This window comes from Salmo trutta, chromosome 12, assembly GCF_901001165.1.
Source record: "Salmo trutta chromosome 12, fSalTru1.1, whole genome shotgun sequence".
NCBI classification, from domain to species: domain Eukaryota; kingdom Metazoa; phylum Chordata; class Actinopteri; order Salmoniformes; family Salmonidae; genus Salmo; species Salmo trutta.
Genome location: NC_042968.1, coordinates 19,147,688 through 19,174,739, shown reverse-complemented (window position 1 = coordinate 19,174,739; position 27,052 = coordinate 19,147,688). Strand labels below are relative to the sequence as shown.

Below are 27,052 nucleotides of genomic sequence, written 5' to 3'. Positions count from 1 at the left end.
TTGTAGACCTCCACAAGTCTGGTTCATTCTTGGGAGCAATTTCCAAACGCCTGAGGGTACCATGTTCATCTGTACAAACAATAGTACGCAAGTATAAACCCCATGGGACCACGCAGCCGTCATACCGCTCAGGAAGGAGACGCGTTCTGTCTCCTAGAGAATAACATAGTTTGGTGCGAAAAGTGCAAATCAATCCCAGAACAGCAGCAAAGGACCATGTGAAGATGCTGGAGGAAACGGGTACAAAAGTATCTATATCCACAGTCAAACGGGTCCTATATCGACATAACCTGAAAGGCTGCTCGGCAAGGAAGAAGTCACTGCTCCAAAACCGCCATAAAAAAGCCAGACTACGGTTTGCAACTGCACATTGGGACAAAGATTGTACTTTTTGGAGAAATGTCCTCTGGTCTGATGAAACAAAAATAGAACTGTTTGGCCATAATGACCATTGTTATGTTTGGAGGAAAAAGGGGGAGGCTTGCACGCCGAAGAACACCATCCCAACTGTGAAGCACGGGGGTGGCAGCATCATGTTATGGGGTGCTTTGCTGCAGGAGGGACTGGTGCACTTCACAAAATAGATGGCATCATGAGGCTGGACAATTGTGGATATATTGAAGCAACATCTCAAGACAGTCAGGAAGTTAAAGCTTGGTCGCTAATGGGTCTTCCAAATGGACAATGGCCCAAGCATACTTCCAAAGTTACAGGCCTACAAACCTGACTCAGTTACACCAGCTCTGTCAGGAGGAATCGTCTGACTCACTGGGAATGTGATGAAAGAAATGAAAGCTGAAATAAATCATTCTCTCTACTATTATTCTGACATTTTACATTCTTAAAATAAAGTGGTGACCCTGACTGACATAAAACAGGGAATCTTTACTTGGATTAAATGTCAGGAATTGTGAAAAACTGAGTTTAAATGTATTTGACTAAGGTGTATGTAAACTTCTGACTTCAACTGTACATGCAAATGAATTTGATCGCCCAGCCTTATGCCACGGTGCGGCTAACTCGACCTGACATTTTTCTCGGGGGCTGCATGGGTGCGTTCAACTATACACTCACCTGCCAGTTTTTATTAGGTACACCACCCTGTTCCCGAAACTGGATCGATCCTACAGACAGTGAGTCACGTGGCCGTGGCTTCCTATTTAAAGGAGGCATTCAGTTGTTTGATTGAATGTTAGAATGGGCAAAACAAGTGACTTAACCTCTCTAGGGTAGGTGGGACGAAATCGTCCCGCACTATTCAACAGCCAGTGACCCATCAGAGCGCCACATTTTTAAAACCACAAAATGTCATAATTCAAAGTTCTCAAACAGGACTATTTTACACCATTTTATAGATACACTTCTCCTGAATCGAACCACGTTGTCCGATTTCCAAAAGGCTTTACAGCGAAAGCAAAACATTAGATTATGTTAGGAGAGTACATAGACACAAAAAACCACACAGCCATTTCCAAGCAACTAGCATGCATCACAAATACCCAAAACACAGCTAAATGCAGCACTAACCTTTTGATCTTCATCAGATGACACTCCTAGGACATTGTTATACAATACATGCATGTTTTGTTCAATCAAGTTCATATTTATATCAAAAACCAGCTTTTTACATTAGCATGTGATGTTCAGAACTAGCAACTAGCATACACACCGCAAACTTCCGGTGAATTTACTTAATTACTCAGCATAAAACCTTCACAAAATACATAATTATTTTAAGAATTATAGATACAGAACTCCTTTATGCAATCGCAGTGTCAGATTTTATAAATAGCTTTTCGGCGAAAGCACATTTTGCAATATTCCGAGTAGATATCACGGCTAGCTAATTTGACACCCACCAAGTTTGGCCCTCACCAAACTCAGATTTACTGTAAGAAAAATTGGATTACCTTTGCTGTTCTTCGTCAGAATGCACTCCCAGGACTTCTACTTCAACAACAAATGTTATTTTGGTTCGAAATAATCCATAGTTATATTGAAATACCTCCGTTTTGTTCGTGCGTTCAGGTCACAATCCGAAGGGTGACGCGCGAGTGCATTTCATGACCAAAAATGTCAAAATATTCCATTACCGTACTTCGAAGCATGTCAAACGCTGTTTAAAATCAATTTTTATGCTATTTTTCTCGTAAAATAGCGATAATATTCCAACCGGGCGACGTTGTATTCATTCAAAGACTGAAAGAACAAAATTGAGAATTCACATGAATGCGCATCTCCAGTGTCACTGTCCCCAGGCAGGCCAGTAACAAACAGAGCTGCTGTACTTAGCCCAGAGACTGCAGAGCTCTCATTCCACTTTATGGTGGCTTCTGAGAGCCAGTGGAAGCCTTAGAAAATGTCACGTTATAGCACAGATGCTGTATTTTCGATAGAGAGGTTAAAGGACAAAAAATTGTCAGACAGGGCACTTCCTGTATGGAATCTTCTCAGGTTTTGGCCTGCCATATGAGTTCTGTTATACTCACAGACACCATTCAAACAGTTTTAGAAACTTTAGTGTTTTCTATCCAAATCTACTAATTATATGCATATTCTCGTTTCTGGGCAAGAGTAGTAACCAGTTTAAATCGGGTACGTTTTTTTTATCCGGACGTGGTTAAGCAACATTGAGGATTGTGTGATTGTCGGTGCCAGGCGGGCCCGATACAGTATCCAGAAACGGTTGCCCTCCTGGGCTTTTCACACACGGCAGTGTCTAGTCGTGACAAACAAATAAACATCCAGTCAGCGGCAGTCCTGTGGGGGAAAACCTCTCATTGATGAGAGAAGTCGAAGGGGAATGACAAGAATCATGCAAGCTAACAGGCTGGCCACAAACGGACAAATAGCAGCGCAGTACAACAGTGGTGTTCAGAACAGCATCTCGGAAAGCACAACTGGTTGAGCGTTGTCACGGATGGGCTATTGCAGCAGACGACCACACCGGTCCTCTCCTATATGCTAAAACAAGAAGAAGCGGCTCCAGTGGGCTCACGATCATCAACTTTAACAATTGATGAGTGGAAAAAAACATCACCTGGAATATGACAGCGTGTTCAGTTTACTTGAGTGTCCTGCACAGTCCCCAGACCTCAACCCAATCCAGTATCTTTGGGAAGATATAGAACTGGCTGTTCGCAGCAAGAACGTACGCCTGTCCAATCTGCAGCATCAGCATGGACCAACATCCCTGTGGAACGTTTGACACCTTTGTAGAATACCCCAAATAATTCAGTCTGTTCTGGAATAAACTGGCCGGTGAGTGTAAATTAATTATCTAAGATGTGCCAAATTTAGGTTATATCCAGCTCAGGGCTCCAGCTATGCATTAGCTTTTCTAAGCGGCTAGATGTCAAGATCAAGCTTCTTGGTTACAGCAGGGACGAACAATCCCCTCCTGGATTAAGATCCATTTTGCCTAAATTATTTTTTTCTAGAAATAGCACCACTTGTGTGCAATTCCAGTAATACCGTATACCCTGGTATTGGAAAAAGTATTTGATGTGATAACATAACTGGTGTTATTATTGAATTGTCTGTTCTCTGTTGGACCATTTTGTGTGTACAACACCAGGCTTTATATTTTCTCTAGTTCTAAGAGGGTCTCTGCTCTGTCCATTTAGCAAGTGCATTATTTTTTCAGCAACAGCATCAGCTCTGAGGTGGTTTGATGCAGAAAATGGCTTTGTTCAGCAACTAATTACTGTCGTCCCTCTTGCTGTAACTGCTCAATTATGCTATCCATGCTAACAGATAAGAGCCATGCTTCTTTTGAGATGGGAAGTCATAAAGCACCTCTTCTCCGCACGCAAGAGCCAACGGTAATAACTTACTCTCTTTGATCCTGGCATAGTGCGCATGATGGATCCCCTGTTGTGGCGGTGGTGCATTAACACACACCCCTCTCACCAGGCCCTTCACTGCAATAAACAAGGCCTCCTCCAGACCCATTGCTGGTGCCAGGCCCTTGACCTTGTTCTGCCCACTCCAGCCTGCCCAGGGTTTCTCTTACATCCTCTGTCACTCTGCTGTGTCTGGCTGTAGTACTGTAAGTGTACACTTCCTGAATGCACTACAATAGAGGGTAGGCTGCGGTGTTCATTGCTTTAACTCAGGTGTTGAAAGTCAAACGTGTCAGTGCTATAGGGGTTTCTAAAAGCAGGAAGTAGAGTTTGTTTAGCACACCCAATGACATTGTGCCTTTGGAATGCCGAGATCTGTTGGTCTCTTGTCGTACGAGTCACTTCCTATGACTTGGCGTCTGTTTCATGTGCAGTTATTACACATTCATAGTTTCCCCTTCCAAGGGAGACCGCATATCCATGTCTCTCATTGTGACAGTTTGTATTACTACTTTCTCTTTATTGAATCTTTAAGGCTAAAAGCCTATTGAGCAATTTTGTCTCGCTCTCTTAACTGCCAAGAGAGCAATCCTTCCTCTGTGTTTCCGGATTGCTCTCACACCACCGCTGGGCTCATCCTCACTAGCAGACAGTTCATGAAGGATTGTGATGCAGCTCAGTGCTCATGCACCATTTACCCAACTAATTCCTGCAGGGTTTAAACGCGGAGTTTCTAAACCCAGAGGCGCAACATCGTGAGACTTCGGGAACGCTTGCGAAATGGACCAAATGGACCGGGCTGTGGTTTTGAAAATTCAATGAGATTAGTGAAATTCTTCCTTGGTTGTTAATTTTCTCGAAGTCTAAAGGCAACCTAGATTCTAGTAAATGTCTTAAGAAGTTGAACATGTTATTACTCCAACCTCGTGAAAGTTACAAACTGACACTTTTTAATTTTCGTCAAACTACTTTTACATCGAAGGGGTGACTTTGATTTGACGGCCTGCACATGCGCAGTTCGGCGCGAGATGACCGTTAGACCCGACGACGTGTTTCTGCTCTTGAGCTTAGCTAGCCAAATTTTCCATGACATCGCCTACAAGTGTGATCGGGGATTTCTATAGGCTAAAACTGCTTCTCCAATCTTCATTCTGTACTCTTGACTTAGTCAAGGTCTCATTTACCTGTTTGTAAATTTGATCCTCTGAAATGGGCATGAGACCAATTTAGCCAACTAGTGCACAGATCCAACATGCAGGCTGCTTCTTCTTGACCAGAGGCCACTGGATTGTGGTAGTGTGCACATACAGACTAGGTGGTCAAAGCGCAGGACAAGTAACCTGCTGTACCTTGCAGGCCTCTGAGACCACAGGCTTTGGGACAACCAATGTGAACTTGATTGATGGTGAATGTTATACCACACAGGAAGTCTACTTATCAAATGGGAAGTAGTACAGTGTATTTGTAATTATCAACTTGCCGCCTACCAATAAAAACAAATAAAATCCCTCTCTGAGTCAGACACATATCATTAATGGGGTGAGAGATGATATGCTTGTCTAATCATTTAATTCGGAATGCATCCTCTCATGGAGCAGCATTATTGTTAGAATGGGAGTACATTAGTAACATCTTTGAGGCACGGTACTGTGAGTTCTCTTGTGTTTGCCAGGTCTGTACCTGGCTGATGTTTTAGAAATGGGGCACTGTGCTCCTATTATTATTCCTCTGTCTGGCTGCATGTAAATACTGGAGAATGTAATCTCACCTCCAAGCATGTGCCACTTCAATATTTAATCACCCTCCACTGGTTTGAAACCTTAGTGTTCTCTTCACCAGCTTCTGAGCAAGGAATTCTCCATTTACTTGTCACATTTGAGGCTGTACTCACAGAACAATGCTAATTTGTTATTCAAATATTTATAATCACATAGGCTGACAAAAATACCATTACAAGAGTATGCATTAATCTTATAGAATGAGCACCCATGGCCTCCTAATTATAACTATGATGAGCTAGACAGAAGTGGTGGTCAGGTGATTTACTAGCCCCCCAGCTACATGCACTTTAACTCAGAAATGCATACAGACAGACACTCTGTGGACCACATCGGCCCAGGCATTCATGTTAATGGATTTGTCCTCTTTATTTACATTTTACGTCTGTAGTAACACCATAAGCAATAAAAATGTTGGAGAAACAAAAAAGTTCCTGATATTGTCTTTTTTTCCCCCCATACTTTCATAATGACATAGGTCTACTTTCACCTACCGGTTGTCAGATTAGAATTTGACTTTGCAGTATGACCCTTGTTTAAAGAAAGTGCAGCTGTTGGCTCTCGCCCAGCCAGTGCCTTCCCTTCACCAAGGCCACCTATGCCAACATGTTTAGTTTCTTCGTGTTTTCCAGAGGATGCCAGCGCCGATCAGACTGCGGGAGCTGATCCGGACCATCCGGACGGCTCGGACCCAGGCAGAGGAGCGCGAGATGATCCAGAAAGAGTGTGCTGCCATACGCTCATCCTTCAGAGAGGAAGACAACACTTACCGCTGTAGAAATGTAGCTAAGCTACTCTACATGCACATGCTGGGCTACCCAGCGCACTTTGGGCAGGTATGTTTAAAAATGTATTCTTAATTTGTTAACCAACATCTGTGAGTGTCTTGTTGTTCCTGGCAGTGAATATGTCTCCCGCTGAAGAGAGCAGTGTTGTGAACAGATGACTACAGCTCAACGTTCAACACCATAGTGCCCTCAAAGCTCATCACTAAGCTAAGGACCCTGGTACTAAACACCTCCCTCTGCAACTGGATCCTGGACTTCCTGACGGGCCGCCCCCAGGTGGCAATGGTAGGGAACAAAACACGGGGGCCCTTCAGGGGTGTGTGCTCAGTCCCCTCACGGGCTCCCTGTTCACCCATGACTGGCCAGGCACGACTCCAACACCATCATCAAGTTTGCCGATGACACAAAAGTGGTAGGCCTGATCACCGACAATGATGAGACAGTCTATAGGGAGGAGGTCAGAGACCTGGTCGTGTGGTGCCAGGACAACAACCTCTCCCTTAACCTCTCTGGGGTATGTGGGACGCTAGCATCCAACCTGCGGGACACACTATTCAACAGCCAGTGAAAAGCAGGGCGGCAAATTCAAAACAACAAAAATCTCATAATCCCATTTTAAAGATAATCTTCTCGTTAATCCAACCACACTGTCCAATTTCAAAAAGGCTTTATGGCGAAAGCATAACATTAGATTATGTTAGGGCAGCGCTGAGACAAGAAGAACCACACAGCCATTTTCCAAGCAAGGAGAGGCGTCACAAAAACCAGAAATGCAGCTAAAATTAATCACTAACCTTTGACGATCTTCATCAGATGACACTCCCAGGACTCAATGTTACACAATACATGTATGTTTTGTTCAATAAAGTTCATATTTATATCCAAAAACCCCATTTTACGTTGGCGCGTGATGTTCAGAAAGTGTTTTGCCTCCAAAACTTCCGGTGAATGAGCACATCAATTTACAAAAATACTCATCATAAACGTTGATAGAATTTACAACAGTTATTGAAAGAATTATAGATACACTTCTCCTTAATGCAACCGCTGTGTCAGATTTCAAAATAGCTTTACGGCGAAAGCACATTTGTTAAATATTCTGAGTACAGAGCTAAGCCATCAAAGCAAGCTATACAGTTAACCGCCAAGTTCTGGAGTCAACAAAACTCAGAAATAGTATTATAAATCTTCACTTACCTTTGCTGATCTTCATCGGAATGCACTCCCACTTCCACAAGAAATGTTTGGTTTGTTTGATAAACTCCGTATTTATGTCCAAATACCTCCGTTTTGTTTGTGTTCAGAGCACTATTCCAAATGCGCGAGCGCAAAACCCTAGACAAAGTCAAAAAGTTCCATTACCATTCGTAGAAACATGTCAAACGATGTTTACAATCAATCCTTAGGGTATTTTTATCATAAATATTCGATAATATTCCAACCGGACAATAGCGTATTCATTACAGAGGAAAAAGAAGGAACAGCGCGCCTGTGTGACCGCGCAGTAAACAACTCATTGGTCTCAGGCAGTCCACTTGTTGAGTCAGCTCTTATTCTCTCCCCAGTAACAGTAGAAGCATGAAACAAGGTTCTAAAGACTGTTGACATCTAGTGGAAGCCTTAGGAAGTGCAAAATGAACCCTAGGTCACTGTATACTGTATAGGCAATCACTTGAAAAACTACAAAAAACTGATTTCCACACCTCCTGGTTGGATTTTTCTCAGGTTTTTGCCTGCCATATGAGTTCTGTTATATTCTCATCATTCAAACAGTTTTAGAGACTTCAGAGTGTTTTCTATCCAAATCTACTAATAATATGCATATCCTACCTTCTGAGCCTGAGTAGCAGGCAGTTTACTACGGGCACGCCTGTCATACGGACGTCAAAATACTGCCCCCTACCCTAGAGAAGTTAACGTGATCAAGACAAATTGTGGACTACAGGAAAAGGAGGACCGAGCACGCCCCCATTCTCATCGACAGGGCTGTAGTGGAACAGGTTGAGAGCTTGAAGTTCCTTGGTGTCCACATCACCAACAAACTATCATGGTCCAAACACACTAAGGCATTCGTGAAGAGGGCACAACAAAGCCTATTCCCCCTCAGGAGACTGAAAAGATTTGGCATAGATCCTCAAAAGGTTATACAGCTACAACATCGAGAGCATCCGGACGAGTTGCATCACGGCCTGGTATGGCAACTGCTCGGCCTCCGACCCCAAGGTACTACAGAGGGTAGTGCGTACGGCCCAGTACATCACTGGGGCCAAGCTTCCTGCCATCCAGGACCTCTATACCAGGCGGTGTCAGAGGAAGGCCCTAGAAATTGTCAAAGACTCCAGCCACCCTAGTCATAGACTGTTCTCTCTGCTACCGCATGGCAAGCGATACTGGAGCGCCAAGTCTAGGTCCAAAAGGCTTCTTAACAGCTTCTACCTCCAAGCCTTTTGAGACTCCTGAACAGCTAATCAAAGGGCTACCCAGACCCCTCTTTTACGCTGCTGCTACTCTCTGTTTATAATCTATGCATAGTCACTTTAACTCTACCTACATGTACATATTACCTCGACTAACCGGTGCCCCCGAACATTGACTCTGTACCGGTACCCCCTGTATATAGGCTCGCTTGTGATTTTACTGCTGCCGTTTAATAATTTGTTACGTTTATTTTCTTTTTTTTTATTGAAAGCGTTGTTGGTTAAGAACTTGTAAGTAAGCATTTCACTGTTGTATTCGGCGCATGTGACAAATAAAATTTGATTTGATGAGTTTTGTTTTCCAGCTTGAGTGCCTGAAGTTGATTGCGTCCCAGAAGTTCACTGACAAGCGGATAGGGTACCTGGGAGCCATGCTACTGTTGGACGAGAGGCAGGACGTCCATCTACTAATGACAAACTGCATCAAGAAGTAAGGCAGGCCAGAACCGCATTGGCTCAAACAAACTATCCTGACAGGAACAGCTGCTTATTTGTAGTGTAGGAGTAGAGATAAGAGCTGTGCTGCAGGAGGTGGTGATGTGCACCAACGGCAGTGTTCTGTTACTGCCAGAATTGTTACTCATGAGTGGTGCTCTCGCCAGCAGCGTGTGCTTATGATGTTGGATATGGAAACAGCCCCATAACCTGCCAGACAAGCTATTGTGTCTTTTTCTCAATCTCTTGCTCTCATGCACATTTTTCTTCTTTCCTGTCTCCCCTGCTCTATCCTTCATCGTCCCTTTTACCTCCCTGTCTATCTTATATTTTGTTCTCTGTCTTTTCTCTTTCTCTTCTACATCTCAGCGCCATCCTATATCTCTGATCTGTTATCTCCCTATGAACGGGGACACAGCCACATTTCAAAGTCTAGGTTGAAAATGAAAGGAGACCGGGCATTTGCCATTAAGACCCTTAGACTTTGGAATGGTCTGCCAGAGATCAGGCTTGCAAATTCAGTGCCTATTTTTAAATCCCTGTTGAAGACACACTTTTATAAAGATGCTTTTAATGTATAGTTTTTAATTTATATTTTTTCATTCTCCTTCCTCCTGTCTTTATTTCTTTGCTAGTACTTTTATGATGTGAAGCACATACTTTATACACTATATATAAAGTTATTATTATCTACTATCCACTCATTCTTCCCCCTGTCCTTCCTCAGTGATCTGAATCACAGTACACAGTATGTCCAGGGCCTGGCCTTGTGCACCCTGGGCTGCATGGGCTCCTCGGAGATGTGTCGAGACCTGGCTGGAGAGGTGGAGAAGCTGCTCAAAACATCCAACTCCTACCTGAGGAAAAAGGTACCTCTCATTCTCACCTAGCCCACATTCACTTCACTTTAAAGTTCGTTAGCAGACCTGCCAACCTGCACTCGTTTTACGTACCATGCACACAATTTGAGGTCAAAGTATGCTGGTACGAAAAACGACCCTAAAATACGCTTCTATTGGTACAACCGTCTGAAGTTGGAGCTGAGCCAATCAGGACTTTGGCGAGGATAAAACATCTCTAGCTGTCCACTCCGGCACGCCCCTGTAGTCGTAGTAGTCTACTAATTTCCTCCCTCGAGCTGAATGGCAGCTCTCCACTTTGTCCGTTGATACCGCTAATGTGTGACTAAAAAGGGTCCGGAAAATGGATGATGAACTATGTGTTAATCAAGCACATGACCACTATTATTTCGTAGTTTGCTCCTTTGTCATTAAGACAAATGTAGTTAGCTTATGTTTAGTCAACAGACATGGCAGAGAGAGCTGTTCTGCTAATACTGTCCTTCACAGAAAGTTATTTTAGACTGTTTTTAAGATTAGTAGGCCTATGTTGATTTAATCAGTTGTTGATCTGTCTTCTTGATGCAGCTATATTTCAACAGTAGGTAATGTTGTGATAATAATCAGTTCACCAATGACAAGGCATGTTGATTGATGGTAGCCTAGTAGTCAGACCTTGATGGATTAGGTCAGGGATGGAGATCTGAAACAAACTGATATAGGCCTAGTTCAGTTGTTTCATATTCCAAATAGCCTACAGTAAGTTAAACCACTACATTACATCCAGTAATTGAATTGATCTAAATGTTCTCCCCAAACAAAATTAAGGATCCAGTTTACGTTTTTACTAGACTATCCACACCTATTAATTTGAATAATCAAAAAACCCAAAATGTAACCAAGAAAAATGTGAGTGTCATTGAGACCACCACAATTTCATTAATTTCTCTCTCGCTCAAAAGTTTTAGAACACCTACTCATTCATATTTTTACTATTTTCTACATTGTAGAATAATAGTGAAGACATCAAAACTATGAAATAACATATGGAATCATGTAGTAACCAAAACAGTGTTAATATATTTGATACTCTTCAAATGGCCTTCCTCTTCCTCGATGACAGCTTTGCACACTCCTGGCATTCTCTCAACCAGCTTCATTAGGTAGTCACCTGGAATGCATTTCAATTAGAGGTGTGCCTTAAGTTAATTTGTGGAATTCCTTTATTTCCTTGATGTGTTTTGAGCCAATCAGTTGTGTTGTGATAAGGTAGGGGTGGTATACAGAAGATAGCCCTATTTGGTAAAGTGCATTTGCCTATGATTTGAGCAGTGTGGGTGTTGCGCACGCACCGTCGTGGGAGCCAGGGGTGCCGCCGCGCTAAAGCCGTAGTCATAAAAATGATTGAAGGTTGGCAGGTCTGCGCTAGCATGTCATAGTTGAGGACTTTGAAAACATTAGAATTTTCTCCCCAGGCGGCGTTGTGTGCAGTCCACGTCATCAGGAAGGTCCCAGAGCTGATGGAGATGTTCCTCCCAGCTACAAAGAACCTGCTGAGTGAGAAGAACCATGGTGAGACGGCTGGGGGCAACTGTGTCCTGCACAGAGAGCATTGGGTTTGGTCACTCACAGATAAAATGGGGATGCAGTGTCCTTCAAAGGTATAATTGGGCTGGTGCCCTCTACACAGTTGAAATGTCCTTCAGTGAAGAGAGCTGGATTAATGACTGTGTCCTGATGAGCTGTGGGGCTGCTGCGTCCTTCACAGCAGGCAGGGGTGTCATAGTACAATGGCTGATGTTCTGACAGCTTTATAAAGCGCCGCTCTTGTCAGAACCAATGTTGTCACTTCGAATATGTTTCTAAACGAGTTTGATAGATGAAGTTGCCCCTAGAAATTGTAACATCAGTTTTGTGTTTTACCCTCAATGGTCAAGGTAAGGATTTGGGGAGGTTAAGTTGATGCTAGATATATACCTGTAGTGGTTTTTGTAGTGCTAAAATAGGGCTTAATGACGTTAAACTGGAACTTACTAAGAGTGAGAATCCAGACTATAAACCACCACAACGGAACCAGCAAACAGCTTCCCCCATAGACTTTGTTCCTTATTTTAGTAACAATGCTATGACATTGCTAAAACGTTGACTCGCAGGGAATTGGCAAGGAAATTTATGCAAATTTTGTGAACTACTACTGTTCACCAGGGATGCTGTTTGTAGACCTTTTTTCAAACAACTAGTTTCTCTTTGTCTCCTTAAGGTGTTCTCCACACTTCTGTTGTCCTCCTCACTGAAATGTGTGAAAGAAGTCCTGACATGCTCTTACACTTCAGAAAGGTATGGATAGCCACAATCTAATTAGTGAAATTACTGCTATCAAGAGTTTTTGGGTAACAGCGTTACAGCGCAAGTCTTCAGGGAGTTAATTAAGCATTTGTCCTAAGCTTACTCTCTTTCATTTTCCTTTCACTATGACTGTTTTGGATATACTTCAAACATATCTTGCATTTTTAAACCTTGGATTACATTTTCCCATTGGGTTTGCTCTACATTCAAAGTAGATCTATGTCTCAGTCGTATCTCCTTGCTTCGCTTATTTCCTCGCTGTATCTAGTGGTTCTGTACCTCTTTCCCTTAGCCATAACAACCTTGAGCTAGTCTCCCACCCCTCATGTTCCAGATCAGAACATGACTTTGAGCTCTCTCTAAAAGTGAATCTTCCCTAACATCTACCTCATATTTTTTCTGTCATTTGTCTTTGTTACAATTCCTGCATTGTGTTAGAATGAGAAGGTAAGAGTACATTCTGGTTTCATAGCTGGTGCATGCTGTAACTGGTAATCACTTTACACGGTCACCGTAGATGTAATCAAATCTATGTTCCGTGAAGTTCCTTTATGTCTTTTTGATTTCTTTGACTTTTACAGCGGCCATATGTTGGTGTTCTCTTTTGATATCATGACAGGATTTTTTAAATGTTTCTTAGACATCTCTCACTATTGTCAATGTGTCATCATTAACCTAATGTGTAACTCATTTGATCACCGTATGTTGAAAACAACATGATGGGTCTGTTTTCAATCGATCGCCTCAGGTGTTTTCACTAGACGCTGGTGGTTTTATGTCTGTTAAAAGGGAGGTATGTGTCTGTATGTGTACAAATATATATTTCAGAAAATTTGCACCAATACGAATATATTTGTCTATGAATACTCTTGCCTAGCATTCCTGGTAAGAATTATGATGAGGGTTCTATTTCATCCAGATGTGATTGAATGTGACATCACAGTTCGATTAGCTTTTCAAAACTCAACATCCTAACCGAATGTTTTCATACGATCAATGTTGTCTTGATTACCATAACCCAGAAATGTAAGTTACATTGATGATTAAATCAAGAGAATGTAAAGAATAACTGCACATTCTACAAAATACTATGTCAAGTTATTTCATTAACAAGGTAGGACACCGATTCCTTAGAAATAAAGACCTTGACCCTTGATGGCACCTCTCCTGTTGTTGGTCTTTTGTAGTTGGTTCCACAGCTGGTGAGAATCCTGAAGAACCTGATCATGTCTGGATACTCTCCTGAGCACGATGTGTCTGGCATCAGTGACCCCTTCCTGCAGGTGAGACCTTTGACCTTGTGTTTCATGCCAATCATTTGATCTTTTGTAACAAACTTGGCTAGGCCAGTCCGTGATGCCCTTTGACTTCATTGCAGGTGCGGATATTGAGACTATTGCGAATTCTGGGCAGGAGTGATGACGACTCAAGTGAAGCAATGAATGACATTCTTGCACAGGTGAGAGAGGTTAATCAGTAGTACTCGAGGCTTACTGCCCTAGAGATATGGCCTTACAATCAGACTGTTTTCTTCGCCCTTGTAGGTGGCAACCAACACCGAGACCAGTAAAAATGTAGGCAATGCAATCCTCTACGAGACAGTACTGACCATAATGGACATCAAATCAGAAAGTGGATTGAGGGTGTTGGCCATCAACATACTGGGACGCTTCCTTCTCAACAATGACAAAAATATTAGGTAACACGCTTGGGGAACTAATTCATTGAATGATCTGAACATAGGTCATTGAAGTCCCAGGTAATATAACACTTAATGTGACTTTATGGTGTCTTTTTGTCCACCCTCAAGATATGTGGCACTGACGTCCCTACTGAAGACTGTACAGACGGACCACAATGCAGTGCAGAGGCATCGGAGCACCATTGTGGACTGTCTAAAAGACCTGGATGTGTCCATCAAGAGGTGAGACCTACACCTAAATGAGAACATGAGTGACATACAGTATAGACATTAGTACAACACACTGCTAGTCACTGTACATACATTTCTGTACAAGATATGGGTCAGAAGATGTAGAGATTTCCTTGTCTTATCGTTCTCCCATTCTCCTCGCTAGGCGTGCGATGGAGCTGAGCTTCGCCCTGGTGAATGGGAACAACATCCGAGGCATGATGAAGGAGCTGCTCTACTTCCTGGACTCCTGTGACCCAGAATTCAAAGCGGACTGTGCATCCGGAGTCTTCCTGGCTGCAGAGAAGTAAGGCTCATGGGTGTGGTCCAGTTAGGAAGATCCGTAGAGATCAGGCTTTGCCAATCTGAAGGCTCTTGCTAGTTCCATAGCAACATTAAGGAGTTGCACCATGTGAAACCGTTCTCAACATTATCCCGTGGCTTGTAGGTCTTTACCACCTCATTTTGTTTGTATTGGCCGTTGCTCAGCAGTTGTAGTAGTGGTTCGAGAGGTAATAGAAGGATTAGTAGTGATTGCATGAGAGGCCATGGCAGCAGTAGTTTTTGCTTGTGGGCTGCTGACACAGATCCTGACTGAATGCCTCAGTTTCCTTGCATTAGGAATGTAGACTTAGAGAATAGATTACAGCCAGTGGCCTCAAGCACCTCCAATGATTAACTATTGTTTCCGCAACCTCCGGTTAATGTGTGTGGCTTACTTACTAAAATGCTGTGTGATGATAAAATGAGTGATCCATCGTCAGAACATGACATTGTTGATACCATATATTTTCTGACAGCATAAACCTCAGTCCAACTTTTTTCAGTTCATGGTTATATGATCCTCCGCTCAGTGTAATGCAGAGGTGACTGATGCATGTTCTGTTTCACAGGTATGCGCCTTCAAAAAGATGGCACATTGACACCATCATGCGAGTCCTGACAACGGTATATGTATAATTTCATCAAATACTTTTCTCTGCACAGACGATGGTGAAATAAATAATTATGCTTGACTGTTGAGTGACGAATCCTTGAGTGATCCATCGACTGAACTACAAATGATGATCTCATCATATCTGACAACAGCTGCTTTTTTTACCATCCTAGACACTTGGTGTCTTGTCTTGAAAGTGTTTTTGTGGCTGACCCAATACAAAATTATCATCTGCCTCATTGTCCATTTTGAGACGGGTTTCTTTTAACACCTGTTTGTGTCCAGGCGGGGAGCTATGTCCGAGACGACTCTGTCCCCAACCTCATCCAGCTCATCACCAACAGTGTGGAGATGCATGCCTACACGGTGCAGAGACTCTATAAAGCCCTGCTGGATGACATCTCACAGGTCCGAGAGAAAAACACACATTGAAACAGCCCAGAAACCAGATAAATAAGAGGAACCTGACAATGAATATGTTGATTGAAACGTTATTGGATCACTAAAGATCACATTTGGAAGTAGCAAACAGTTTGCGGATGTTTCAGTCCTCTCTGAGGAGGACTGGTTACAGTGAATCTGATCTATAAGTGTTTGTCTTCCATAGCAACCACTGGTCCAGGTGTCATCCTGGTGTATAGGGGAGTATGGAGACCTGCTGGTATCTGGACAGTGTGAGGAGGAGGAGCCCATCCAGGTAGACCTCCTGAAGCACTCAATCACCTATATTATTTCATCTAGAACATTACACACAACACGTCTATGTGCACTGCCGACCTCAAGAAGTTGAGATGTATATATTTTCTCCCCCTTTGTTTGCAACAGGTGACAGAGGATGAAGTCCTGGATGTTTTGGAAGGTCTTCTTGTGTCCAACTTGTCCACCCCTGTAACCCGGGGTTACTCCCTCACTGCCATCATGAAGCTGTCTACTCGCTTCAGCAGTGTCAAGTAAGTCCATCTGTGTTGAGCAGAGAGAATATCGAACAGGTTATGATTTCTATCCCTTAGCTTTGAAATGAATGGATGGCAGGACGCACACTCAAGGTTAACATTTGTCTTAAAATCTCCAGCCGAATCAAGAAGGTGGTGTCAATATACGGCAGCAGCATCGACGTGGAGCTGCAACAGAGAGCTGTGGAGTACAATGCACTTTTCAAGAAATATGATCATATGAGGTGAGTATGCCTCAAAATGTATTCCCATTCATTACAAGCACTTTCTGTAGAAATTATTGGTGCTTCCCCTTGTCAAGGAAATTGACCTATTTCCCCCCCATCTCATTCTCTTCCTCTCTGAAGGCCTGCCTTACTAGAGCGAATGCCCATCATGGAGAAATCAGCCTCCAATGGCCCTACAGAGATCGTGCAGACCAATGGGGAGACAGAGCCCTCGGTGCCTGACACAAAACACCCGCCCCTAGTCACCCAGCCAGCCAACCAGGTGAGGGCAAGGTCACATGACAAATCTGTATTTACCATTGATGGGAGGTTTTCTGTCACAGACGATGTTGCTGAATCAGTGATCAACATTTCATTCAGTTCAGTGTTAGACGCAATTGAAATGTAAAAGTCATTTACGATTGAGCTGACAAATGCAGCAGCTTTTACCGTGAATGCAGTCTTTGCTGATGCGTGAATTAATTTTTTTATTATTGAGCTATAGCGCATATCTTCAGCGATACGGATTGAATCGAGCCCTTAAGCTCTTTAAAACGCACGAATGCACGTACACTCACACACATTCTTTTAAGTTTTGATTTCTATTCATGTGGTGAAAGTCCACAAATCAGTGAGTCTGCTAATGCTTTTACACACTGTTCAAACAAGGACCCCTGCTGGTAGGGAAATTAAACTGTGCTGGGCATATCAATCTACAGATTAATATGAAGCAGTCTACATTTTCCTTTGTAGAGTTCTGAGTTGAGTTAAAAAATATTTTACCATCTGTCATGTTTTAAAACAAAGTGTAAATGAGATGTTATTCAGAGCACTGTTGTTTTGTCCAAATCCTACCTGTATTACGGGTTCAATCTACAAATCCTACCTGTATTACGGGTTCAATCTACAAATCCTACCTGTATTACGGGTTCAATCTACAAATCCTACCCGTATTACAGGTTCAATCTACAAATCCTACCTGTATTACAGGTTCAATCTACATGTACTTTATTATTTGGTTTCTCTTCTGTTCCAGGCTAATGACTTGTTAGACCTGCTGGGAGGTAATGATGTGGTGCCTGTGATCCAAACCACCCTGCCCACCAAGCCTGCCTCGGCTGGAGGAGAGCTGCTCGACCTACTGGGGGACCTCTCACTGTCTGGTAGGACCACAGTGTCTCTCTCTCCTTTTCTTTCTCTCCAGCCCAAAGCACAGGTGGACCAACCATGGTCCTTGGTCAGGGCAACTTGATTGGTTTCTTCTTTTCTCTTTCATTGCAGTGTCTCCCTGTTCACCACCTATTCTCTCTGTCACCCTCCCTGCACCTTCCTTCATAAAGTAACCACATTAGTCACGCCACATCCTGCTTGACTTGGTCAGGATCAACTTGTCTTGTGAATTATCACCAGTGGTATCACTGTTATGTCTGTGTGTTGTTCCCTGTACCCTGTTTGAACCCCCAGTGTTGTTGTCCCCCTCCCTAGGTGGTCCAGCTCCTGCCCCCTCTGTGCCCCTCTCCCAGCCCCCCTTCCTCCTGGATGGCCTCTCCTCACAGCCCCTGTTTAATGATATTTCAGCAGGTGAGAGCTAGCGCTCATAAGTGAAGCTTTGATCCAAAGCCAACCACTCTCCCATGTTGTTTAGCAAGTAGAGTACTCTGTGTCCAATGTATCCCTTTTAAAACAATGTGACCTTATAATGTTTGGTATTACTTTTTCACTCTGAATTGTATTGACTTGTGCGTTCTTGTCTTTAGCTATTCCCCCCATGACAGCTTATAGCAAGAATGGCCTGAAAATAGAGTTCACCTTTGAGAGGGCCAATCCGAACCCGAACATAGCAGTCATCACTATCCACGCCACCAACACCACCGAGGCTGACATGACAGAGTTTGTTTTCCAGGCTGCAGTACCAAAGGTGAGCCATGACTGAACAGTCACATTTGTATAACTATGTAATATTAAGAAATATATGTGTGGTTCTATGATTGACCTCTGTAGCAATGTACAGCTTAGTGAAAGTTGGGAATATGCAGGCGTATGTCCTACGAAGCAGACTTGGCAGGAGCAGTCTTTTACGCTCTGTGTCCCTCTCCTTCAGACATTCCAGCTGCAGCTCTTGTCCCCTAGCAGTAATATTGTCCCAGCACTCAACCAGGGAAGTGTCACACAGGTCATCAGAGTTCTCAACCCACAGAAGGTAAGAGATGTTCCTGTTTGTCCTCATCTTCCTCACATTCTTATTCAGTTTCCTGATCTTTTGGTGCGATCAGAGGAACTTAGTGCAGAGGGCTTCTATAGAGTTCAGCTCTACATTGAGTAGTTCATATTGCTTTAATAAACACGTCTTTCTCATGATTGATTTACAGCAACAACTCCGCATGAGGGTCAAGCTGACGTACACCCACAAAGGCTCACCTGTCCAAGACCTGGCCGAGGTCAACAACTTCCCTCCTCAGTCCTGGCAATGATGACCGTGCCCTCTCGCTCTTAAAGACCCCGCCAAGGGAACTATGGGAAAGATTCTCCCCCCCCCCTTACCCAGACTGATCCCCTGTGACATCACTGCAGACTGCTGCCCTGGGGTTGCATGGGAAGCAGCGGAATGTCAAACACACACAAAAAAAAGATGGTATGAAGACCATGATGACGACAACCACAACAACGACGGCAATGACGATAGACATCACCAGAAATATGTGAAAACGTATTCATTTACTAACCCTTCGTTTCCTTGATTGGTTTCACCTCAATCTGTCTGCTTTGCAGTTGTCACTATTTCCATCTCCTCGCCCTCTCAATGCACGTACGCCCACATGGCACTCTCGGTGGTACACCCACCCCTCTAAGCCACCATAGAAAAGAGCTGTTGACTATGAGCACTTGTTTAAGCAGTCTGTTTTTTCTTTTGTTACATGTTTTTAATCTTACAGGAATTTAACATGGGTATTTTTTTTTTTTACCTATTTTCAAGTCTGAATGAGATGCAACTTAATTTGCACACTGTCCATTCACCACTTTCCAAATAGGGTTTGGAAACTTGGAGTACTTTGGCTCTCAGTATTTCATCTAGTTTGGTCTCCAAAGTGACTATAGCACATTCTATTATAAAGATCTCCAGCTCTATGCTTCAAATGCAAGGTCTTCGGTTGCAATACAAAGGTTAATCTCTCGTGAACAGATTCTGGGTGTAAACCAAAGAATCTGTCAGGATGGAATGCATAGAATCAGTTTTCGTCACTGACTATTTGGATGTATCAGGATTGGCCGAAGGCGGTGCTTAAACTTCGACTGCTTCGCTTGTGTGGGGAAATTGGTGGAAGTGGGGGGCTTTGGTTAAGAGTTTCCTTTTGCGAGGGTAGAGACTTCGCAAACTGGAACTCCCAATTTCTAACACGTATGGACTCACAACTACATCACGCAGCTGACCAAATTACGTGAGATTTTAGTCCTGAGTTAACTGAGATTATACATTCACATTATGATTTTTTCCAGTTGTACTGGGTCTGCTCTTTAACATCCATTAACTTTGGCATCAGAAAGGTTTTAAAGACCCAGAGCACTCATTCATTTTGGGGTTAACTTCATTTGACCCTCCATCTCATGAGTGATTTAAAAGGCAAAAGATGTGTGGAGTTGTTTTGAATTACATGAGTTTTCTCTGAAGTCAGTTTGAGTTGTTTGAATCCCATTCACCTTGGTTTGCCAGAGAGGCCTCTCAGCAGGGTTGAGATACTGTAAATGGCTAAAGTACATATTTCGAAGGCTAGAGTGTGTTTGTCATGGGCTGGTAAACACACAGTATGGTACCAATTTCTTTAGTTTGGTCAGCAGTTTGGTAGCCATAGTACGCCGCTATCTTGAAAAAGTTTATTTTCTGAGGTGGAATCTAGAGGATGGACATTTCTACTTTGTTTGACTGCCCTGTATAGCACCGTTTCCCCCACCTAGATGGGCACTATTTACACTTTATTCAAGCCATCTTGTTAAATTCAACGGTTAATTGCTTAGATCAAGCTGAGGTTATTGAAGCAATATGGATATTGTATATTAGTGCGGGTCTGAGACACATCTTAGTTAAAGGCAAATCCTTAAACATAGTTTCATTGAATACATTAACTCTGGAAGTACTGGATCTTCCATGCATCTGAACAAACAGCCTGAAATGTAAGATTCACAGCTTTGGGACGTCAAAACGTCTCTCTTTTAAGACTATTAACCTGTCTGGACATAGCCAGCCTAGAGACAACACGTACGTACATGTACATTAAGTCTATTTTGAATGTAGTTATATGCACTGAATGCTTTTTCTTTGCAGTCTTTTTCTGTGGCTCTCCTCTTTGAGGGCGCTGGCCATTTTGTTGGCACTATTTTTGTGGTAGAATGATTTTTTATTTTTTTGCATTGATTTGACTTAAACATTATTGCCTGATATCAAAATGATGTGCCTTTTGACATAACTAGATAGGAAGTCCCTGAACTGGTCTCATCTGATCTGTGTGAAGAGGGTTTGTGTGTCAGGGAGTGCTTATTGTGGGTTATATCCTGACTAGAGAGCAGGCAAGACAGACTGGATGGAAGGAAGGAGTCGAAGAAGAATGTGCCCTTTTTATTTTAGAGACATCTCACACTCTGAGTTTCTAGCATTTAGAGTGGAAATGATGTAGTCGGATATCAGTGTAGCTTGGCGTGTGGTGACTGGTGTGATTCCTTGGCTGTCATACTTCTCCAAATCAGAATCCCGACCTAGCTGTCGGAAACATTAACCTGAATACCTCACGATGTTTTCTCTTCCTGTTTAACTATCAACAGTACAATACCTGGATAGCTGTATTTAGTCTTATGTATGATCTGCAATCAAGTGGGCACCTGTAGGACATCTCATTACTAACACGCTTAGCTGCCCCATGATGCTGTATGTGTTCAGACCTTCAGATGTTCAATCGCACTATATGCTTATTGATATTCACTATGCTACACTATCAAACTTTTGTGACCAAATCGGAGATGCTATTAGCTTTGGAAATAAGCTTTGGAAATATTTTTGAGCAATGATATGTGTATATGGAGAAAATGATTTCATTCTATTAACTTTCTGTTTTTGACTAAATGCTATATTGGCTTTTTCTGTATATATTGAGGGCTTTTAAGATTTGTCAAATATCCTTTCTTTCATCCCTTTTGTTAGATACCAACCATTTTCTAAGACTTCCTTTTACTCACGGTGTATATTGTCTGAGTAGATCTTAATCAACAATATGGCCTAAAGGAAAGACTTCCCTATTTCATCAGTCATCGCAAAAGATATATAATCGTCTGCCTGTACATTGTATATTATTGTAAAACGAAACAACAAAAGATGATCAAATGAAATAAAAACCCATTTGAAGACTTATACAGATTAGCTAAGGACTATAATTATATACATATATGTAAAAAAAAAAAAGAATCCTCTTGAAACGATGCAAATGAGCTGCATTCTCTTCATAAGTTTGGATGCATCTTTTTTCCTGCAGATTTTAGTGGGTGAGTAGGCTGCTATTGGTTTTCTATAGATGTCCTCTTAAGGTTTGGTATGGCAGAACTGGTGTTGTCTGTGAGTGATGTACTGTACTACTGAGAGGTCTGAGCTGAGCACAGTGCTGCACAGTGACCGAGGTGGCACCTTGTCGGTATTCGTGGTCCTCAGAAAGGCCAAATCTGTTTTCATATGTTCCTTAAAAGGAGTAGGCATCTTGCTAAAACGCTGTAACGCCTCCCTTCGCCTGTAATGTGCTTTATCGTTTTTTTCTCTCCCCAGCAAAAGTAATTGGAGAAAATTAATGTTGTCAGACATGCACGCTAATTAATGGACGGATGACCTACCTACAGTGCACGTGGTCCTTCTAAGAGAGCGATTCTCATTGTTGGCCCCCTTTAAGTCTCATTCTGTATTTTTCTCCGGTCCTATAGATTCTCTCCCCATTCATCTGGCATCTCACCTCCCCACATGAATTGTATTGGATTTCAGCGCTGTGAGAATGGGCCCAGAGTTTCTCTGAAGTGTTGAGGGAGGTCATTTTTTTTTTTTTTTTTTTTACCCTTGTGATGCTGTTGCACATACCTTTATTGTAAGGTGGGGATTGAATATCCTGAGTATTTTCAGGCTTTGAGAAGTTTAATCTGTGTGGTGGATATGGTTCATTAAGTAGTAAGGCCTTATCCTCTCATGTGGTTGACAGATACAAGGTGCTCTTGGCTGCCTGTCATCATCCACTCTTACTGGGTCTGTTCATCGCTCCTGATGACTGCATTAAGGAACCCGTCTTATGGACCGGTTTGTACGGCTCAAAGAGAGCAGAGAATAGGCCTGGTTCTGTTACAGGGACCGGGGCAGTTGAAATATGATCGTTTCTATTTATTGAAATCCAATTCAAAAATCAGGACTGAAGTGTGAGGCTGATCTCTCTGCTGTGTGTATGGCCTTTTTGTGTCTACATTTTTTTCAGGAGACCTGTGATCTTAATGCAGTGCTGCTTAATTTGTCCTTGTGATATGACACAACTATAACACTGAGCTGAAGCTGCATGTTAGCTGTGCTGTGAGCTCATTTCCACAAGGGGGAGCTGGTCAAGATAGAAGGCTGTAGGGAAGGTTAAGACATCTCATACTTGTACCTTGTCTTGAATTTAGTTTTTATCGGTTTGATTCCATCTATCATGTTTAACCAGTTAACGCTTTGAAGGATACAGTGCCCCCATATAGTTTTAAATGAGAAATGCATATGAAGGTGAAATCCCATTGGTTTGGACACTGCATCTTAAAAAGGACATTTGTAAAGGAAAGAACCCTTCAGAGGTCTGAGCAGCTTTTGAAGCGTTTTGTTTGTCTAATCAGCCTGTGTGTGTGTGTGTGTGTGTGTGTGTGTGTGTGTGTGTGTAAACATCTCAGAGTGTGTTGGCATGTCTTGCTGCAGTCACCTGGTAGGACATGAAATTGGCTGCAAGGATTTCAATTCACAACTTCTGAGCTGCATCTGAGCTGCATGTGAGAACCAATGTAAATAGTGTCATTTCTACTCTATGTAATCCTCTTTTTGAAATGCAAGAAAAGGTCACATTTTTTCAACAAATCCAACACACCACCTTGTTGGGTTGTACATTTGAAAATGTTGATATTTTTTTTTTGTGGTGGAAGGGGTTAAAAGTGCACACCACTCATTCGGATGTAATTGTTTTTTACTTCTGTATTTGGCCAGGTGAATTCTCTGTGTAAAGGGGTTTGAAGGCGCATCTGACTTTAGCCACTATTATCCCTTTCCCTGTGAAATCATAAAGCGTCCATTGTACTTTTGAAAGAGAATCTGTATATGTAACCCTCAGATTTATCCCGACTATACGACAACATATCTGATTTGAGAAGGGGAGGAAAAAACATGTTTTGAAATTCCCTTTTCCAGACAGGTTTAACATTTTGAACTGAATCAGAGTCCCATGTCTTCAAGGTGGGTGTGAATGGACTGAAAATATGAATAATGATGTTGATGATTTAAAGCTGAGAGGCTGTAAACTACATGGGATATTTTAGACTTATGCTGTGTATTATTGTCTTTGGGTTGGAGGAAATGATGATCAAGAGTATAAATAAAAAGTCAAACAAAATTTTGACCGGACTCATTCATTTATCAACTCTTATACGCTGAACAAAAATATAAACGCAACATGTGTTGGTTTCATGAGATTAAATCTCATGTTTTGCTGACTGCAGGAATGCCCACCAGAGCTGTTGCCAGAGAATTTAATGTTCATTTCTCTACCATAAGCCAATGCCGTTTTAGAGAATTTGGCAATATGTCCAACCGGCCTCACAACCGCAGACCACGTGTATGGCGTTGTGTGGTTTGCTGATTTCAACGTTGTGAACATAATGCCCAATGGTGGTGGTGGGGTTATGGTATGGGCAGGCATAAGCTGCACACAACAAAAACAATTGCATTTTATCGATGACAATTTGAATGGACAGAGATACTGTGACACAATCCTAAAGCCTATTGTTGTACCATTAATCCACCGCCATCACCTCATGTTTCAGCATGATAATGCACAGCCCCATGTCACAAGGATCTGTACACAATTCCTGGGAGCTGAAAATATCCCAGTTCTTCCATGGCCTGCATACTCACCAGACATGTCACCCATTGAGCATGTTTGGGATGCTCTGGATCAACGTGTGCAACGTCCAGAAACTACACAGCCATTGAAGAGGAGTGGGACAACATTCCACAGGTCACAAGCCTGATCAAATCTATGCGAAGGAGATGCCGCACTGCATGAGGCAAATGGTGGTTACACCAGATACTGACTGGTTTTCTGATCCACACCCCTACTTTTTTTTTTTTCAAAGGTATCTGTGACCAACAGATACATATCTGTATTCCCAGTCATGTGAAATCCATAGATTATGGCCTAATTAATTTTTCAATTGACATTCCTTTTATGAACTGTAACTCTGTACAATCTTTGAAATTGTTGCATTTATATTTTTGTTGAGTATAGTTACAAATGGGGTTCACTTACATAACTGATCTAGAATAGACCAACAGATATTTTCAGCTTAACATAGCCTGACATGTTTCAGTATACATAGGCTACTTGTCCTACTGAACTAGATTGAGTCACAGTGAGGTTGGAGCAGCGTACAAACGAGGAGAATGCCGATCGAAGTTTAACTGTTCCAGTATCTGTTTCCACGGGAGTAGTTTCTTAGGTCAGTGATTCTTGATTAGCTTTTGAGGAACATTATCAAGTCCAAGCTGTTAAAAGTGCCTCAGTGTGGGCTGGTAGTTGAGTTGATTTTCTGTGAGCCTAACAAACTACAGTAGTGGAAGACGCTAAGTCATGGCAGTCAATCAACAGTGGTCCAGAGGGAATAGAAGTGACAGGATTTTCTCATGCACCACTAACACACCTGTTTGCTTTTACAGTTGTGGTATATTGATGTCTGCTGATGAACCCATTGGCTGGACATTGCTATAAGTTCAGTACTCAAGAGGACAACTCAAGGGAGAAGTCATGAAGGAACAGGCAAGTGGGAATGGTGCTTTCTTGAAAGATACAGTTGAAGTCGGAAGTTTACATACACTTAGGTTTGAGTCCTTATCTCGTTTTTCAACCACTCCACAAATTTCTTGTTAACAAACTATAGTTTTGGCAAGTCAGTTAGGGCATCTACTTTGTGCGTGACAAGTAATTTTTCCAACAATTGTTTACAGACAGATTATTTCATTTATAATTCACTCTATCACAATTTCAGTGGGTCAGAAGTTTACATACACTAAGTTGACTGTGCCTTTAAACAGCTTGGAAAATTCCAGAAAATTATGTCATGGCTTTAGAAGCTTCTGATAGGCTAATTGACATAATTTGAGTGAATTTGGAGTGTACCTGTGGATGTATTTCAAGGCCTACCTTCAAACTCAGTGCCTCTTTGCTTGATATCATGGGAAAATCAAAAGAAATCAGCCAAGACCTCAGAATTTTTTTTGTAGACCTCCACAAGTCTGGTTCATCCTTGGGAGCAATTTCCAAATGCCTGAAGGTACCACGTTCATCTGTACAAACAATAATACGCAAGTATATACACCATGGGACCACGCAGCCGTCATACCGCTCAGGAAGGAGAAGCGTTCTGTCTCCCAGAGATGAATGTACTTTGATGCGAAACGTGCAAATCAAATCCAGAACAACAGCAATGAACCTTGTGAAGATGCTGGAGGAAATCTATAGCCACAGTAAAACGAGTCCTATATCGACATAACCTGAAAGGCCGCTCAGCAAGGAAGAAGCCACTGCTCCAAAACTGCCATAAAAAAAGCCAGACTACAGTTTGCAACTGCATATGGGGACGAAGGTTGTACATTTTGGAGAAATGTCCTCTGGTCTGATAAAACAAAAAGAGAACTGTTTGGCCTTAATGACCATCGTTATGTTTGGAGGAAAAAGGGGGATGCTTGCAAGCCGAAGAACACCATCCCAACCGGGAAGCACAGGGGTGACAGCATCATGTTGTGGGGGTGCTTTGCTGCAGGCGGGACTGGTGCACTTCACAAAATAGATGGCATCATGAGGCAGGAAAATTATGTGGATATATTGAAGCAACATCAGGCAGGAAGTTAAAGCTTGGTCGCAAATGGGTCTTCCAAATGGACAATGACCCCAAGCATACTTCCAAAGTTGTGGCAAAATGGCTTAAGGACAACAAAGTCAAGGTATTGGAGTGGCCATCACAAAGCCCTGACCTCAATCCCATAGAAAATTTGTGGACAGAACTGAAAAAGTGTGTGCGAGCAAGGAGGCCCACAAACCTGACTCAGTTACACCAGCTCTGTCAGGAGGAATGGGCCAAAAATCACCCAACTTATTGTGGGAAGCTTGTGGAAGGCTACCTGAAATGTTTGACCCAAATTAAACAATTTAAAGACAATGCTACCAAATACTAATTGAGTGTATATAAACTTCTGACCCACTGGGAATGTGATTAAAGAAATAAAAGCTGAAA

General features: G+C 42.4%; 1 protein-coding gene across 3 annotated transcripts in view; it reads left to right on the top strand.

Moving 5' to 3' along the window:
- The window catches only part of ap1g1 (adaptor related protein complex 1 subunit gamma 1), a 29,155-nt gene extending 4,999 nt beyond the window's left edge, over window positions 1-24,156 (top strand). For 2 of the 3 annotated variants that reach the window (XM_029767443.1, XM_029767444.1), the window contains exons 2-23: window positions 6,256-6,459; window positions 9,194-9,318; window positions 10,051-10,192; window positions 11,638-11,734; window positions 12,423-12,499; window positions 12,947-12,955; window positions 13,696-13,791; window positions 13,887-13,967; window positions 14,053-14,207; window positions 14,319-14,432; window positions 14,587-14,727; window positions 15,314-15,368; window positions 15,643-15,765; window positions 15,965-16,054; window positions 16,183-16,307; window positions 16,430-16,534; window positions 16,658-16,799; window positions 17,553-17,679; window positions 18,002-18,097; window positions 18,274-18,434; window positions 18,618-18,716; window positions 18,886-24,156. In XM_029767443.1, coding sequence (XP_029623303.1) covers window positions 6,259-6,459; window positions 9,194-9,318; window positions 10,051-10,192; window positions 11,638-11,734; window positions 12,423-12,499; window positions 12,947-12,955; window positions 13,696-13,791; window positions 13,887-13,967; window positions 14,053-14,207; window positions 14,319-14,432; window positions 14,587-14,727; window positions 15,314-15,368; window positions 15,643-15,765; window positions 15,965-16,054; window positions 16,183-16,307; window positions 16,430-16,534; window positions 16,658-16,799; window positions 17,553-17,679; window positions 18,002-18,097; window positions 18,274-18,434; window positions 18,618-18,716; window positions 18,886-18,987 — 2,463 coding nt within the window. In that variant the 5' untranslated portion in view covers window positions 6,256-6,258 and the 3' untranslated portion in view covers window positions 18,988-24,156. The remainder of the gene's footprint in view (window positions 1-6,255; window positions 6,460-9,193; window positions 9,319-10,050; window positions 10,193-11,637; window positions 11,735-12,422; window positions 12,500-12,946; window positions 12,956-13,695; window positions 13,792-13,886; window positions 13,968-14,052; window positions 14,208-14,318; window positions 14,433-14,586; window positions 14,728-15,313; window positions 15,369-15,642; window positions 15,766-15,964; window positions 16,055-16,182; window positions 16,308-16,429; window positions 16,535-16,657; window positions 16,800-17,552; window positions 17,680-18,001; window positions 18,098-18,273; window positions 18,435-18,617; window positions 18,717-18,885) is intronic. The other variant, XM_029767445.1, reaches the window with a different exon arrangement.
- Window positions 24,157-27,052: the final 2,896 nt, after the last annotated feature.